The 18,579-nt window shown below is 41.3% G+C and overlaps 1 protein-coding gene across 4 annotated transcripts in view; it reads left to right on the forward strand.

Annotated features, from left to right (window-relative positions):
- Window positions 1-313: 313 nt before the first annotated feature.
- ALKAL1 (ALK and LTK ligand 1) overlaps window positions 314-18,579 on the forward strand; it is a 38,854-nt gene continuing 20,588 nt past the window's right edge. The window contains exons 1-3 of one of the 4 annotated variants that reach the window (XM_062633135.1): window positions 324-633; window positions 1,471-1,732; window positions 1,766-1,814. In XM_062633135.1, the coding sequence (XP_062489119.1) occupies window positions 467-633; window positions 1,471-1,732; window positions 1,766-1,814 (478 nt within the window). In that variant the 5' untranslated portion in view covers window positions 324-466. Of the gene's footprint in view, window positions 634-1,026; window positions 1,195-1,470; window positions 1,815-18,579 lie in introns of those variants that run through there. The other 3 variants (XM_062633136.1, XM_062633133.1, XM_062633134.1) reach the window with 3 other exon arrangements.

The following is an 18,579-nucleotide window of genomic DNA, read 5'->3' on the forward strand; positions in this document are numbered from 1 at the left end:
TTTGGAGAAACAAACTTTTACAAGGTCTCTAGTTCGTATATTCATCTGCCAAAGCAGCCCGCTACTTTTCTTGCCATCCAAACAGAACCAAATTTACACATACTTCAGACTTCACTCACGACTGCTTTGTTCAATAAGAACAGGTGGGGGGAAATAGTCCTGTTGCTGTGTTCCCGAGGGAATCCCGCTAAATTAAAGCACATTTTAATCTCTTGAGCCGGCAGCTTTATTAGTAAGCGTTTCCCAATCTTCAGGGAAATCTAATTTCACAAATAGATCAGAGCCACTTCAAACGCAGCTTTCAGTTGCCATCCACCGGGGGACAAACGGGGAGGAGGAAGTTTGTCAGAAAAGACCATCTCTGAGCCCAAGAGTGATTACCAGAGGTGTCTCCATCGACAGCCACCCACCTCAGGTCGATAGTACTCAAATGAGTACGCCGGTGCGGACTATATAAGAGAAGCACATGGCCCTGGAGGGCGCATCCCCCCTCTCCGGGCGCAGCACCGACCGCCCCGCTCCGCTTCGCGCCCGGCGGAGCCTCCGCGGGGACACGGGCTCTCCGGAGGCGGCAAAGGACATCTCTTTTCCGCCTGCTCGCCTGCCCTCAGCGAGGCTTGCCTCCGCTAGAAGGTAAGCAGCCGGCTCTTAGAGTGGCCTTCAGCATGCAGCGAATACCCGGGCTGTTCCCCGGCTACTGCCCGGGTTTGCCGTGTGCCGCAACGCAGTGCCGGTAGGAGGGAGGGATGGAGAGCCTGGAGCCGTCGGGGAGAGCCGGCTCCCTCTTGGCTCCGATTAACTCTTTCGCCCAAGAGGATTTGCAAGGGAGGCCAAGTATAAAACAGTTTGTAAATAACAGAAATTTTCCTCCCTCCCCTTAATCCCAACCGTTTGCTATAATTAGAATAGCTTACTTAGGGGCATTAAGCACCGCTCTCGAAGCCTCAGCTTGTTGTAGTTGTTTTTGCCCTTTACATCCTGATTTGCATCAGTTCCCGATGGAAGTCGCCCCTGACTGAACTCTGTCCTGATGCCCTTCCCTACGCTCTCGCCCGAGAGCCGCTGCGGGGCGGGCGGATGGCGGGACGGCCCGCGGGGGTCTGCCGGCGAAGGAAGGAGGCAACGGGAGGCGCGGGAACACCAGGGGCAAAGGGAGCCGAGCAAATCCCCCGCAAAGCCCTGGACCGCAAATGTGTGTGGAGGGCTTAATACCCTTCCCCTCATCCGTGTCTATACATGCGCCCTCCGGGGAGCCGGCCGAGCGCGGCGGGGCTGCTCGGGGGCTGACGGGGAGGCGCAGCGGGGCCAGTCGGTGGCGGCCCGTCGGGTCTCCACTGGGCTGCGCCCGTGTCGGGCGTGCGGGTGCGCACCGCCTCCGCAGGGGTGCCCTGGGGCGCGGCATGGGGGGCGGGCGGGCGCGCTGCGGGCCGGGCCCGGCGCTGACCGCCTTCGCTCTCTGCCTCCTCCCAGCGCCGCAGAGATGCGAGGGGCGAAGAAGCGCCAGGCGCTGCCCGCCATCCTGCTCCTGCTGCTGACCTCGGCCCCGCCGCCACCCGGCGCCGAGGCCAGGGACGTGCCCTCCGCCGAAGCCGAGCGGGGGGCGCTGCTCGATTTCCTTCTCCAAGCCCTGGGCGACGGCGAACGCCCGCTGCTGCCCCGCCCGCCGCGGCGGGACCGGGTGATCTCCCGGCGGTACATCGGCGGCGCCCCGTCGCCGGACCCCCGCTCTGTTGCCGTCGCCGCCGCCGCCCCCCGGCCGCCGCCGGCCGTCGCCCCGCCGCCTCCACGGCTCTTCGCCACCGCCCGACACGGAGGTAAGAGCCACCGCGCTGCCCTGCTGGGGTTGCAGCCCCCCCCCGCACCGCGTCCCGTCCCTGCTGCTTCCTTCAGCGGCTAAGCCCGATGGCTCCTCCGCCGGGGCAGCCCGCTGCAGGCGGGAGCGGGCGAGCGGAAAGCGGGACTAGGAGTACGCTCTCTGTCCCTGAGGCGGCAGCCTCCCGGGGGGGGGTTGGCCTTTGCCGGTGTTGAGTCCCGCCGAGGGCAGAGCAACTCAGCCCCACTCCCCGGCAGGAGTTCAGCTGTGGGGGTATCCGAAGCATGAGCGAGGAAAGGGTCACTCGGGCTTCTGCTGGGAGGTCAGTTGCGGCCACAGTAGGTCTACGCTCTGAGCAAGCCTCCCAACTTCCCGAGGTTCTGACAGCCAGCCCTGAGGAACCCCAGTTTCTCCCCAGACTCGGGACTGCTCTGATTTGCACAGAGGAAAAATGACAAATCTGAGAGACTGATGTCTGGACTTACGCCTTTAAACTTCTTCTTCAACTTGACTGGTTCCCATGTGATGCATTTTTCTAGTTTTGCTGGGGCAGTTGTGGGAGATCTGGGCTGTGCTGGGGCACGGGGACTTGTTTCACCTTCCAGAGGATGCTCAGGCTGGTGAAAGAAGCCATCTCCAGGTCTGGCAAAGGCCAGGCCTGGCTGTGACAAGCAGGGGCAATTTAGGGCCAAGCACAGCTGGCTGGTGATACTCACACACTGTGCTTCGCCAGGAGACCGGGCAGTGGGTCACCTCTGCCACAGCTAGGTTTGGTGCAGAGCCAGACAAAACGTTTCCTACTGGAGTGGAGCTGCCTGAGCAGTTTGTGTGGGTTAGGATGGTGCAGTTCAGCAAGAAGGAAATTATAGTGACTGTCTTTTGGCTGTAGACCACTAACATTTTTCTCTGGCTGCCTGCTAGAGACTCTACTGGAAAGAAACCAAGATGAGGGGAACTAGGGAAGTTTGGCTTCTTAGGGATTTGTATCCCTGGAGAATGCCCTTGTGGCTGATGGCTGGTAATAGGTGGGGTCACCCCCCCCCCCCCCCCAAGTAACACTGATAGACTTGCTATTGCCTGTCCAGTGGTCTATTTCAAAGGAAATTAAACCCCATTTTGGAAAGAACTAAAAGTTGGGTGATAAGTTCAGAAATTAGTAGGTGAGTAACTGGAAAGGCAGGCACTTGGCAGTGAGATCACTGCATGGTTTAGGGAAACTGAACTAAAAAAAGACAAATAATGTAAAAAGTAGTTAATGTTTTGGCCTTGGAATCTTCTGCTGAGTACAATCTGCCCCTGGTACTGAGCAGTCCATCAGTAAGGGGTTGTAGTGTCCCAGTGAACTTCCAGATATTGTCACTTCTACAGATTATTAAGACTCAGCTGGTTAATGGAAAACTAGATTGACACAGATTTATTTACTGCCTGGAAAAGATGCTGCCGGTTATCGACATGACAGGTCCTGAGTGATTGCTTACTGCAGCTCGAATTCTTTATGTTCTGTGAACAAACCTTTAGTGTACCTTGCTCCGGGGAAAAAATATAAAAAGTTATTTTCAAGGCAGAATATGAGAAGCCTTGCCTGTGTCTTCAAGAGAATGAAAAAGGGTAAGCCTGAGAGCAACAGTTACTAGTGTCAGTTGTTTTGAGGAAAAAGTCTATTATGAGCAACATTTGGAATGTTTACCCCTAACTAAATAATTGCATTGAGCTATAAAATAGAAAGTGTAAATATGTATAGTAACATAAAATCATATCATGGTTTGGGTTGGAAGGGACCTTAAAGATCATCCAGTTCCAGCCCCCCTGCCATGGGCAGGGACGCCTCCCACTAGACCAGGTGGAATATTATTTCATAATATCTATATAACTTTAAATGGGATTTTTTAAAATTCATTAATATTAGACATAATAAAGCTTTGCTTTGTGTTGTGTTAATTTTTGTAACTATATTGTATAAAAAAGGAGTGGGACTGCTGAACATCCTTGGAGAAGTTATCTAGTTGTCCCTGGAGCAGGTGCAGTTCCTATGGGCAGTCACAAAGGTAGCTCTCTCTCCAGCCTAGAAAGGCAGATTTAGAGCTTAAATAACAGTCATATTTTAGTATTCATTAAATTTTTATAACAAACAGTACTTGTTGTGATGGTGTATATTTGCTTTTTGGGGTAGAGAACTTTGTTGAGGCTTTTCTTACAAGTCATCAACTGTTATAACTCCTGTCACCGACACATTACCAGCAACATTTTACTCCAGCTGGCCGAACCTGGCTGTCAGCTGAAGAGAATGGATCACCTTCCCCTCAGTCAGGAAAGGTATTACATTTAGCTGAATACTCAGCCAAGCATTTTAAACCAGAATTATATGTTTGGATTATCTGTTATTGCTAAGAATCAAATCCAAGTGTTGGATTTAAAAGAAAATTGAGCAACTTTAATATGTTTTTTTTTGTTTGTTCAAAACAAAAAGCATGCAGAACAGTGCTAAATACAGAACAGAGTATGCAAGAAGAATAATTTCTGTGTGTTTTCTCTTTTTATTTTTCTGAAGGTGCTACTTATATTATCAATGAGCCAAATGGCAGGAGGGCTGAAATCCTTCTGTTTCCTTCACTCTCAGGGCTGGTTCCAGCTTTAGTCTAATCATATGATGAACTTACCCAACTCACTGAGCTGCACCTCCTCACACCCCTTTCTTTTATTTTATTTCTTCTGGGGCCTTGGTTAGCTATTTGCATAGTGAGAAGAGCTGGCCTGGAGTGCCACTGGGTGAACTTTAGGAGCAGCACAAGGCAAGTGGCTGGAGCGCATGACCAGGGGCAAGGTTTGAGAGTGGATGGGTCCTTCTCCTTTATTGCAGTAGGGTCCTGCTCATTTAGCTGAGGCCATAACAGCAGAGTACAGCATCACAGGGTGTCTTCAGTGAGGCTAGAAAAAGAAGGGTGAGACAGTAGCTGTCAGCCATCTTACATGTACCACTCATTTACAGATACATAAACAAGATGTAAAAGCAAGAGTGGTTGGTCTGTGATGCCCAATCCGGATGTGTCTTGCAGGTGATTCAGGTGATTTGAGGGCAGGTCTTGGGCTAGATCTGTGTTGGGGGAATAACAGCTGTTCTCTGCTTCATGTGGGTTTATTGTGGAGCAAAGGGGCATGACAGCCCTGCCATGCTGGGGCAGTGAGCTGCTGTGTCCTGCTTGGAAATGACTCTTTAGGTGTTCCCCCCCCCCCCTTAATAATCAGGAATGTATTCCATGTTGTGTCCTTGGTCACATGAAGATTGCATTGTGTATCTTGTAGGGCCCAGGAGGACACACACATATGCACTAAAGGCGCTAGTTTCACCATCACTACCTACTTCTTATGCCTTTTATCCCTACATGTTCAAAAGTCTTATCTCACACAGATCTGTCCCTGTTTTTCCTGGTGACCTGATTAATGAGACTGAGCACTTACTCTGAAGAGTATATTCAGAAGAAATAATGTATTCTAACTAACAAAAAGCAATCTTCATCTTTTGCTATGATTTCTGTTAGGATGTCACTAAAAATAAAAGTTGTTCCTTTGAATTATTATATCCAGTGGGATTAAATTTTCTGTCATAACATCCTTTACTTGCCTGATTTCCATGAAGTTTCTGTGCTTGAGTGTGGGGTTTTTTGCACTAAGAAATGTCTCATTTTAAGCTTAGTGATGAAAGCTCCTCAATGGGCAATCTTTTTCATAATTATACCCTGCTTCTGATATGTTAACTGTGGTCAGGTTTTTTTATGAAGAACCCAAATACGTGTTTTCACGAAGCGAGGATTGAGCATCAGGTTATTTTTGAACGTCACATAGGGGGAACTAGAATAGTTTGTCATTCTTCTCAGATTTTCTTTGTTACGTTTATCCAAACCACGGAACTGAAATAGCTTCCATATAATTAGATTTAAAGAAGTCTTGGGAAATAAAAAAGTCTGCATTAACTGTTCTTTCCTTACATATTCCTCACAACACTGGCGAAATGAGCTATCTAAACTTGCAAGGGGTAGGGGGCTGAAATTTGTCCTTGTGTTGGGAGACCAGCAAGACATTTTAAAACATTTTGGTTAGCTATTTTTCAAGCATGAAGGAATGAAGATAAATACTCCTCTCAATTTACCACTATGTTCAAATTGGCCTCCTGAGCTTATCTACTGCAGATTTAGAATAACATGTCAGAGAAGAGAATTTGGCCCTCAAACTATTTAAACTTCGAGGTTAAGCTTAAGAGTGCAATTTTATGCCAAAATTTCTTAGACATCAACAGAAGAAAACTGTAAGTTGTCCCATGACATGGTGCTAATTTAACCGTTATTCATAATAAGCTGGATTTGAAAGATAGATAGGTTTGTGGTTTATTTTAGTTTATGGTTGAATCAAAACCATGTAACCTTATGAAAGGCATAAGAAAAGTTTTATTCTTTTCACTCACTTAAAAAAATCTGCTGTAAGTATAGTGTTAGTTACAGCTGGAAGTCCCTAATTCTCTAAGACCCGCTGTGCCTAATGCTAAACTACTTCAGTGAATGTAATTACAGATCTGGAATAAAAAAAAAGGAGACTATTGAGGACTGTAGACCTTGTCTCGAGGAAATTAAAACGTATGGCAAGGCATATCACATAGTTCTTAGTAATACTTATGTCTTTTATGCCTTGTCCAATTTCCCATTATTATCCCTATTAATAAAACAGCTTTTGGGGTTGTTTTTTCTTTGTTTGTTTTGTATGTGTGGGGTTTTTGTTTTGTTTTGTTTTGTTGTTTTTTTTTGTGGCCTTTTTTTTTTTTTCCTTTCATATATTTTGTTAATAGGAATTGTTGGCGATTCAGGAGACTTAAAAGAAGATGAGAGTTAATAAAAATGTCGTTCTTCAAAATGACATGTTTACCAAACCAGAAATTGCCTCAGAAATTAACAAAATAGTGTATGAAATTGATTTAAAAGAAGTATAACTGCTGCATTAAAATAAAAATAATTGTTATTGGCTTATTCCTGATTCCACATCTGAAGTGAAGCTGGTGGTTAGGACTTTCTGGAATAGAACTGGGCAAATATACTCTGCTTTCAGAGGCTTAATGTACTTCAGATTCCAAATGATTAAGGGACGTATTTTTCTTCATTGAGATGGACATGATAGGCAAATGAACTATAACTGCATATCCAAGATCTAGCAGTTAGGAGAAAATATATCCTCATAAATTAAAAAACTGAATGAATTATCAGGTATTATACTTCTCAGGAGAACATCTATGTGGTACTCTCAGTGGGAGAGAACATCTGTATGGTAGTCTCTATGGGAGAGTGCATCTGACCTGGGCACTGGAAGCAGCAAAGATGCCACAAGACAATGTGCTGCCCAGGCCAGTGGTTACTGAGGCAGGATCAGAGAGGCTGTGAGGATCTCACCACAGCATGATGCAGACATTTGAACAGTCCCAATGAATTCAGTGGGTATAGCTATTTTCTCTGCTCGTATCAGGATTGGGTGTTAATTCTGCCCCCAAAATACAAGTAGGCAGGGTAGATTTTCCTTACTTGGTGTTTCATTTGGGTGAGGAGAAAGAATTCCTTTATTTATATATTATTGCTTTTGGGGCGTGAAGTACACCAGGACTCCTCCAATGCAGAAGGAAGTGAATAACAAATAAAACAGAAGTTTCAATTCAAAGTAGAGCCAAGTGCATACCTGTCTATAGCTTGGGAACTATAGCATGCATTTTGAATAAGTCTCACTTGGCCCTGTGCCTGTGAGCAAAGTGAAGAGTTGATGCAGTTTGTTTTTTTGTTTGTTTTTTTTTTTATTTACTGTGGACGCAATTTGGTTTTTCAGTAGGGAAAGTATGGCAGATATCTGTGTCTTACTGGTTTCTTATTTCAGGTGTTAATCTGCTATGGAAAGCTTCTGAGAAGTGGGAGAAGGGTAGTGCACAGGTGTAAGACTGCAATACATTTATTGTTTGGTAGACAGGCTTTAGCCTTGAAAATACACTGCTTCATGTCTGGAGATGATGTTGGTTTTTAAACATGTTTGTATACAGGAAGTAGTATTTAAAGTTGAGATGTGTTTCTATACACACGTACATACGTACATACATATATATATATAGGCACACACATGTTTTAATTAATGAGTTTTGAGGACAGTTTGAAGGAGAATGATGCAGTGTTTCAGACTGACACATGATTTGAAAGTTACAAAGTTGCCTTATAAATGTAAACTCTATTTTCCAAAGTGCTTAGAACATCATAAAAATCATTACGTACTAGTAGCCACTGCACAAGGCTATAAGCAAAGCCTCATGATCAATGAGAGACGCAAGAAAGATGCACCATCTGGGAAAATAACCACCATAAAGGTGCAGAGAGAAAGGGGGGGCGGGGGTGGTTCTAAAGTATATGTGATGACACTGTCCACATTGCAGTCATTTTGTTCTTAGAGATCTCTGCAACTGACCTGAAAGTAGTTTGTAGGAGGGGGAAAATATCCCATTTATTAAGACTTACCTCTTTTCTAGAGAACTAAATATTTCAGTGATGTTTATCTAGTACTGTTCACTAAAGTAAAAAAAAAAAAAACAACAACCACCTAAATGTGAGCAAATCTTACTTTAGTATTTTGTAAGGCCTGTTTTAAAATGTACCAATATTTTTTTTCTATAATTTGTTGCTCACATTTGGTCTTGATGATGAGAGAGCACATTAAAGCAGACTGTTAGAAAAGAGTGTTTTCTGAATGTGTGCACCCATGAGCAGTGTTACAACGGATGAGATTTTTTTTTTGAGTTGGAAAAAAATGTGCTCTCTAGGACTTTTTTTGTTTGCTTGTTTTGACACTTAAGCAATTGCATATACTCCCTGCCCATGAGACCTTAACCAGAAATTAGCTCTGGTGAAGAAAATACGTCAAATTGAAACTTGCAAAATTACTAGAAATCAGGAGAAGATACATGATGGAAAGCATTTTGCTGAAAAAAAATGCAGCTAATCTCCTGTGTTAGCTTCTGTTGATGGTTAGGCTTTTCTGTTCAATTTGAGGATGAGCACTTGATTTTAGCATTTGTGACTTAGAGGTTACTACTTTAGTGGAAGTCCTACAGGCTATTCATTTGAGTTCTGGCATTTTTAATGTCGGTCAGTTGGAAAACAGTTGCTCCAGTGAGGGAATTGACTGACTATTGCTTACATACTGAGGGTCCAATTCTTTAGGGTATAAACAATATTTAACACATGGGGGATCCAAACACTTGATGGGTTAGTGGCTATTTTTTGTCTTATGTCTGTTGGGCAAAGAATTATTGATGTGCAATGCTCTACTGATTTTACTAAAACAGCACATAAAAATATGTTTGTTTATAACAGGCTTTAACACCGACGCAAAATACTGTTTGGCTTGTGGCTTACTTGTGGCTACTTTTTAACCCTAATATTTTGTTATTAAACATACAATTAAAATGATTATGTAATCAAAACCTCCTCATGGTAAAGGCATAACTTTGCATAGAAAGAACATTTCAACCTTTTTGGTAAGTCTTCTTCTAAAGTCTATTAGGTCTCTCTTTGTCAATTCAAGTAAATTGGTTAGACTGCGTTTTCATACATGTTTTCTTACTACATGATTTTAAATCTGTGTCTTTAGCTTGAAGAAAAACATTTGAAAGTTTAATCCGTAAAGCCACTATTGTAATTTTCCTTGCAGATTGTGGACAGCTTCAGGAGTGATACAGCACAAATCTAATTAAGGCTTTGCTACTTAAATTATGTTCTCCTTTTTACTTGAGACTGTAAAATAAAGGTGATAAGCAAAATAAAACCCTACTGGAAAACAACCAGGCACCTTTTCTTCTTAACCTTTACCACTGATGATCTCAAACTGTATGTGATGTGTTTCAGTAGAAGGAACTTTTGAAATGAAGTGTTAGGAAACGCATCTTCATCAGTATATGTGGCAGTAGTGGATATATGTACTAGATTAGTAAAACCCTTAAATCCCATTGGATTAAAATAACTGAGGAGATAGCTGTGACAGAGTAATTACTTCTTCCCTGTCTGTTAATGGCATAGCATGCATAGCACATGGGAGATCTCTGTTGTGTCACTGAAATTTTAATTTAGGAAAGTCAGGAGAAATATTTTCAGAACCCATCTTCTACATGTGGGACAAAGAATTACAACCAAAACACACCAGTATGAGGATTTCTTGTGGACTCCAGAGAAACCCTCTGGGCCAGAAGACAGTGTAGAGCAGGCTAATCACTTTAATTTTATGCTGTGGGCCTAAAGTTTGAATTGGCCTGTTGGTCAGTACCAGTTTAGCAAGATACTCCATAAAATCTGTGCTTCCCATTGTTATATGATCAAACTCCAAGTGTGCATGTAATGCATACAGATTTCCCCCCTTTATTCAGTGCCAAGCTTTTTTTACATATTGTCAGATGACAATTTTACAGAAAATGTCATACAGTTTTCAAACTTTCAGAAAAGGGATTACTTCAAAACAGTTTGTGTGGATAAGACCTGCATGGGTACAGCAAATTTAACACCCAGATGTACTGCTCATGAGTAGGGTAACTGTACAACACCTGCATGGTGGAATCACTCCATGTGTACAAATGTGATTCAGCTGCACAAGTCTAGAGAAGATCTCTTATCTAAGCTGCAGCCAGGGCTTTCAAAACCCCTTCAACCAGATCCAGACTGCATGTTTATACTGACCCAGAACTGAGCAGCACCTCCAGAAATAGCTGTTCGTTTCCTGTCAGAGGAAGGGGTGAAACAGGGGTTAAGTCTGGAGGTTAAATAATACTAACATGATAACCCTTGCTTTAGAATAGATGCAAAACCTCTTGAATATTAAGGGTAACAATTCCTTTTCTTTGCAGTTACACTCTCCATCTCAGACTACCAAAATATTGTAACAGTAAGAGCACTATTAAAAAACAAGAGAAACATCAAACTTGCTCAGTCCCAGGATATGAAAAGTGTTCTCTTTCGTTCAAGGCTAGCATTTTCTGCTCAGCACTTTCCAGCCTACTGAAATGTATGGTTTGCATGTATTTTAAACCTCAAAGATAAGACCTGCAGTATTAGTACATCTAAATACCTCATTAGGTTTGAGGCATTTATATGTAACACTCAAATAAAATAGTTTGATCCCTGTTATCATTTATAAGGTATCTCATTATGTGATAGGGTAAAATGACCTTCACCTGAGTATGAACATGGCGTATGTTCAATAGGAACACCTTTAAGACAGCAGTTTAGAAAAAAGTGCTTATAAGGAAGAAACCATGGATTATTAATCTATTATGATAGTTCTGAATCTGTTCTAATTTGGAAGGAAAAAGAAACATTTCTAAAATAAGCACAGGAAATGTGATATACAGTTAGCCATTGCCATTTGTGCAGCAGTCAACCTGGAGCCTATTCATATTTCAAAAAGAGCAGGGTCTAATTAAGCTCTGGCAAACTCAGTTCTATTTCCTTTCACTCTGATAAAGTTTGCCTGTGTTTGTCAGTACTGAGTTTGGTTTGTATGCAGTTAAGCACGTGTCATTAGCTTTCATTCAGATGATTCAACTAGTTCATGCTTTTGATGTATTGCAGCTGTTCTTGTGTTTAATTTATGCAAATATTCTAGAATCTACATTTATTAGCAGCCATGATAGCTAAAACAGAATACTTGCATAGAGTGCTACAGAACTGAAAGAAGTGAATTTCCTCTTAATATTTATCAATGTGGAGTCTCTCTGTCTCATTCGAAGAAAGGTTTTGCCTTCAGTCAAGAGCTCTCCAATAACTTTCCAGGCATAATTTGGAGTCTCTGGATTCAGATGAAATATCTGCCTTCATAGTTCACTGATTTCAAATAGCTGATAGATGAATGAATGAATGAGTGAAAATTGTTATGTTACAGAAAAAATAAATAGGAAAACCCAGCTTCAGTATATTAATGTCTTGAATAATTTGACCAGTCTTACCTATATGTCTTATCATTTTCAGTGAATTATTCTTTTATAGTTTAATGAACAATTAGTACTGTAATACCTCTTTCCTTCTGAAAAGAGTGAAGTACATATTAACAGCTTAGTATTCAAAATACCGAGGGTTTCATAGTGCCATACATTTTCTCATTTGAGTTGCTCTAGGGATAGTTTAGCTTGTTCATTAGAGTCTTTTAGGAAAAAAAAAGAGAGCTTTTTTGCATAAAATTATACATCAGGTCTGTAATTGTTTTCAGATTTTTTTTCTTTTACTTTTCAAAATATATGCCTATTTCAGTGTGTTTCATGTTCACATCTCTCACAGGAGAAAAGAAGAATAAGGGTGCTGTTGAATTAGGCACATAGTGCTTGTCTGTATGTGTGTGGTGCTGTTCAGGAAGCTCACAATGCAAAGTATAGCTGCTAAATTCCTTTTTAAGTTTCTTTTTCAAATGCAGAAGTTGTCCAAATCTGTTAGTCTAGATCTACAACTGTCGAGTTCTGTTTTCTAGAGTGATCAGGAATAGTAATAGCAGAAAAGTAATTATATACACTACGTTTGGGTTATTTCTTGATCCCACAGCATTTTCTGATGGAAACAGGGATTTACAGAGGCAAAGAAAAGGAAATCCGTTCTTCTTAATGTACTTTTGCCAAAGAATATAAAGGTCTCCACAGGCAAGGATTAACAAATACAAATATGCTTTCTTAGCAGCTATTGACGAATTACTAATAAACATCATTATAGCTGAGTTCAGGCTATTCAACCTTGTAAATATATCCTTCTTATAATTTCATTAGTGTTGGCTGAAGCCAGTGTTTCAACCTCTTTGTTCAAGTCTTAATGAATTATTGGAAAATGGCCGATTAGAAAGCATTGAATCACAGGGCCGCTGCATTCTGAGTGTTACTCTGATGTTGTTTACCTCCCAAGTTGACTTGGCCAAAAATCTTCGTACATGAAGTTGTGAGCCCATTTTGCGGCGCCGTTATATCCCAGAGCATGCCTGAAAGTCAAATATGGTAGGTAGGAAGTGTTCATTGAAGCTCACACCTTAGAATAGGATTCTGACCAGAAGTGGAGCACAACTGTAGAGTAGCTAAAAGGGATACAACGAAAGAAGTGAGATGGCCAAGCAGAAGTTTAGTTTTTCCTGAGACTAAACACAATTTCCATACTTAACTCCCGTACTTTTCTCAATTTGGTGGACCTGCTTGCTTCCTGCTTCCAGTTGTTTCTGAACTGAATGCCTCTTCAGCTGTCCAAGGCAGGGTCTACACTGTAACGTGAAAATACGTTTGTGATACTCAGGCCACTTCATGCTGCTGGGTAAGAGCTGGGGCCTATCCTGTGTATCAGCATATACTTGAGCTTTGTCTTCTGGAGAGCTACAGATTTTAGGTAATGATACAGGGGCACAGGCATAAGGGATTAGAATATGAGTGCATCTTATCTTGAGACTGGAGTCAGATCCTTGACTGATTCCTTGATAATGTAAAGATACTCAAAGAGGTGGATGAAGTTTGAGTAACTGATCTTGTCTTCGCAGTGGCTTAGCATTTTTCTATGGCTTCCCACAGCATACATAACGGGGCATTCCCTCAATGAGGATTCTCATTTCCCAGTAGATCAGTTCAACACTGGTTCGTTGCCTAAAGTAAACTCAAATAAGAGCAGCAAAAAACTACATCCTGATCATTTTTAATCTCCATTAAACTAGTCTTATTTAAATATCTTTTCAGTAAGTACATGACCTAAAATGATGTAAAAGGAGCAGCCATTAACCACAAAGTTCCCTACTCAGGCAATAGTCAACAAATACTTTAATCAAACTGTGGGTTTTTTTCAGGTAAACCTGTCTTCAGAGTACCTCTTAATGCAGCATGAAATGCCACAGAAGGAGCATCAGAGCAGTGTCTGTTTTCACATTAGTTACAATAGCCTCTGGATTATTGAAAATTAACCAGAAACCTCTAATTTGAAGAGGCAAGTATGCAGGCTAAGAATATTTGAAGAATAGTAATGAGGGCTATAGCCATGCCTTTTACTCTTTCACATAAGAAGGTAGTGAAGGTTCAGGGGGTGCAAAGGAAGAGGAAATAACATGAAAGCTGGTTTTGCCAGACAGGTGAAGACTTACTAATGCTAGCAGAATCTCCAGCTGGGAAAATCCATGGTTGTTATAGCCTTTGTGCCACCAGTATAGAAAAAAGGAGTTGGCTCAGAGAAAAGAATCTGGTTCAAAGAACTTAAAATAAATATCAGATGTCAGAGCTGTGACTTAATTGTTTAGCTAAGTAGATCATGTGAATTACACACAGATTGAGGACCTGTTTTTGCTTCTATTGAAATCAAGGAGAACAGAACCACGGCATACTCTCCTTTCAATGGCTTTCAGCCCTCAAAACTGTGTTATTTGAGAGTACACCATTGCCTAGAATTATTTCTGTACCAGCCTTGAATCCAGAGAGCTGCTAATATAGGACTTTGTGTTTTTTTTACTGTAGACATAAGCTAAAACTCTAACGAGAATGCATTTCCTTAGTGGCTGTTGGTTTTTATTCCAAAATTTGGTGTCCAGAGAGTGGCTTCTGTGACTCTAACCATGGAAATGGAACTGCAGGTTCAAACATTGGTTTCTGATAGTAGCCAATTTTAAAGAGATATATTGAGATATACATGTATTTTCCTCCTTTTAATGTGGTCTCAGATAACAGCTCTGACAGTCTCAGAATTAGACCTATGCCCCAACACAGAGACATTAGCTTATAAATATCCCCTTGAAAAACTAGTTTTGAAAGCCTTATAATTTTATAGTGATTTTTTTCTTTAATGAACATGTAAGAGAATTTTATTACCTTTATGAATAGAAGTAAGTAAAGCATTTTTTCTCTTACCACTACGCTATTGCATGTTTCCTGTAGCATTTTAAAAATCTCTATAAAATACCCCCCATACCTCCCAATTTAATCATGAAGGCTATTCAGGAGTGAGGAAACTATCAGACTGAACGCTTGAAAAGGTTGTTTAGTTACAACTGAAGTTAAATCACTTGGAGCTGACTGACAATCTTACATTCGGGAAGAAAGATTCTGGGAGAATTCATGTGCAGTTCAAGTACATTTTCCCTATCTGGGTAAGAGCCTTCACATAGTTCTGCTGACAGGGTGAAATAGTGATAGGCAGGTGACAGAAAGAAAGATCTTTGGAAAGCTCTACAGCCAATCTACAGACTGATATGTATTTCTACAAATCCTGGCTGTATGATGAATGACTATTGTAACTGATGACATTATAAATGAATGCAGCATACAGAAATTACTTATCATGTTTCTGGACATACTCAGAAGATACTGTGGGGAATATTCTAATTTAGATAGGACAATTTTTAGGTTCTGGTTTCTGCATTCAGAAAGCATCTCTGTCCCCTGGCCAGCCAGGGTTCAGCCTCTCCAAGCTCACGGTGACAATACCGTTACTTTAACCAGCAACAAGGTGTGATTTCTTTTTCTGAGAAATGAAAGTACAATGTCTGAGCACTTTGCAAGCAATTGCTTTCCCTTGACAAATCATGAGTTAAGCAAAGAAAAAGCAAAGATTGAGGGGGAGAGAAGGAGTGTAATATTATATATTATACTCAGTATTAAAATCCTGAGTAATTCACATGAGGGAAAAGCTATCTTCCCCATCACTTGTCCACCTATCCTGATACTTCAGACATGATTAAATGCTTCTTCTGTAGCTCAAATGAGTTAGATCCCTCCAGCATCAAGTTATGTCCTTCCCATAGTTTAGTGCACAGACTCGGAGCAGCCAATGCTAGGCATAATCTGTTGCCCTTGAGGAGGGTGTTGAACTATATGGAGGGTGGCACCCCCTTTCAGGCTGTAAATAATCATTGCTCTGCTGAGGTAGTAGGTAGGCCTCCCTGCAATTGCTGTTCGTGATGTTGTCTTCATAGCAACGATCAATGCTAACTGTTCCTGTCAATCTCTGTTCCCACTCACAGCTCTGCAGACACCAGCCAAGGCAAGGAGGCCCAGTAGAGTTTCAAGGGAGGGGAGAAAGCAAAATGCAGTGGCTGGGCAACAGTAAGGCCTCGTCCAGGAAGAGAAGGGACAGTGGCTGCCTGGGTCCCCATGGATGTAAGCAGGTCTTTAACACTTTCCCATGACTACAAATCAACTTTTGTGCTGCTAAAGCTACTGGAGTGACGTAGTTCAAAATAGTTAAAATTAGTTTTCATCCATAGCTTCTGAAGCATTGACCTAAGTATGGGTGAAAGTAGGAATGATAAATAGGTGTCCTGTGCCATGTACCCCATGTAGGTGCCCCAAGTGATACAAAATGAACATCATATGCTTCCACGCCTGTTTCACCTACTTTTGTTCTCTTCTACATGTGTTTTCCAGCCTCTACCCACAGGTGCTTTTGCTTTTGTGTGATACAGTGATGCAGATCACAGGGAGTTGGAAACTGAGGCAACGAGCAGTTGTGCTGTCTCAAATATGGTCCTGTAAGTTCAAGTTGGAAAGCTGAGTTATGAAGGAAGGAACTTCTATATCCTTCCCAAGTAGCAGCATAATGGAAAAAAGAAAACTCAAGTAAAATTAGTGCATGTATTTGCTTTGTTTGCCCTTACTGTTTTGATTTTGTGAAAGTTTCTGTTAAAGGACTGATTTCATCTGAAGCATAAAAAAGCCTAGAGACAAAAGTTTGTCTCAGAGGACTTTGTCACTCCAGCTCCATTCACTTGCATGAAAGAAAACAGGTCTACCGTAGATTGTGCTTAGGGTGTTGGCCTGAATGCTGTGACACTAGCTTTAATAGCACAGGGAAGTAAAATCCTGTTTAATAGCAATGCATGTTTAATAGGAGGTTTTGACTGGGTGCTCTGCTTTCATTATGTCCTGTGAGATCCAATAGGTACAAGATTTATGGGACTAATGGTCTCACTTTCTTAAAAAAAGAGGACAAACTTCACTTTCATTCATGTTCTGCCATAGGTGAATGGAGAGAAAACTGAAGCAGTAAAGAAAATTTAAAATACAAAGGAGCATGTAACTCCTTTTGAGGCAGCATCACAATTGTGGTTCTGGTGTTTTGGAAAAAGAAACTTGAAAAAGAGTGGACTGTTTTAAAAGTTATCTTGTCTCATGATGTACACTAGAGTTTAATGACTTTTCCTGAAAGCAGCAGTGTTTTGCAATCTGACACATCCACAAAGCAGCCAGATAATGGACATTCTTTTCATAAAAACTAGCTGGATCAGTTGGTTGTTACATATGGATTTACCCTGTGCTAGAAATGCAGCAAGGAGCTTGAGACATTAAACTTCTAATCCCATGTACTTCTTTGTAATTTGAATGAATTTAATTGAATTAATTAAGAAACTAACTGCATTTAATGATTTGCAGTAAACAAAGAATGAGGGAGTTAGCAGTGAAACACTACAGTGAACAAATGTATTTCTTCTCTGGGTAAAAGAGTGCATTTTACATGGCTCATCATCATACATTTACAAGCTTCCATAGTTTTTAGGTAAGACTTCACATTTAATCAAAAGGACTCCATGGAGACAGGAGTAGTAGGGATTCCAGGAGAAATTCCTCCCTTCTAGGTGTTCATGGGCCATACCCCAATGGGCATAATAGCACATAGAATGCAAGTAAGATAGGTTTTTCTGATTAAAGCTAGTATTTTATACTTAGAATCATATGGCTTGAATTTATTTGATTTATTAAATCCAGCCATGTGCTATTTCAGCCAAGACATCCTAGAATCTTGTTTGTAACCTTTTCAAAGAACTGAAATGTGCCTACCTAATGTAACAGTTGTCTTGCCTGTTTATTAGATAGCAGAGATAAAGAAATACTCTTTTCTTCTTAAAGAAAGGTCCAAGTCACATTAGCCTTGCTTTTTCATGTTACTATTTATATTATAGTATGTACAGAATCTTCCATATTATTTATAACAGTGTTGCTAAAGCTTACTGCCCCATGACTTAAATAAAGTCTATAAATCCAACTGAAATCAAGTGTCTAAAGTTAGTAATCTGTTTTTTTTGGTACCCACCTGAAAGTCTCTGTAATAATAATACAGCAAAATACGAGGGTCCAAAGCCCCTTTCCTTGCAATGAGTATTGATGAGTGAGGGGGACTACACAGCTGTCAGTAAGAGTGGAATTTGACCCTTTTCACTATAAAAAGGCAACACTTCAAACTACAAGACTATTTATAGAAATCTAAAAAAAACCAAAAAACTAATTCCATTCCAAACAAAGGATGAAGAACTAAAAATCTGAAATACTTCAAATGTACTCCAAACTGTGGTGCACAAATGTCAATCCATCAAACAAATGTTATGAAGACATATAAACACACAGTGCTACAGACAAAAACAGGGCATGGTAAATTAGGAAAGCAGTATGCCTTTGCTCTTTATATATTTTTAATTTCTTCATTTTCTCAATTTACTGTGGTTTGCAAAAAGTGTCATCTCTTTTTACTGTCAGGAATCCCTTCGTACAATATTTTGTGCATTTTTTTAAATGTTCAGTATTTGCAATACTGCAGTTTTGGTAGAACTAAATAGATTGTGGTTACTATCCTATGAATGTCCTGTGAATATGAATCCCCCCCTGTGTTTAAGAGGGCAACTGATGTAGATAGGGTTTACAAGGGTGAGTAAGAGAGATGTGACATAGGTGAGTAGAGACTCTGGGATAAGACTGAGTGGTTGGCAGCATATGTGACGAACTG

Source organism: Pezoporus occidentalis, unplaced genomic scaffold (assembly GCF_034315485.1).
Source record: "Pezoporus occidentalis ecotype Australia unplaced genomic scaffold, CSIRO_AGI_Poc_V1 ctg4, whole genome shotgun sequence".
NCBI classification, from domain to species: Eukaryota; Metazoa; Chordata; class Aves; order Psittaciformes; family Psittacidae; genus Pezoporus; species Pezoporus occidentalis.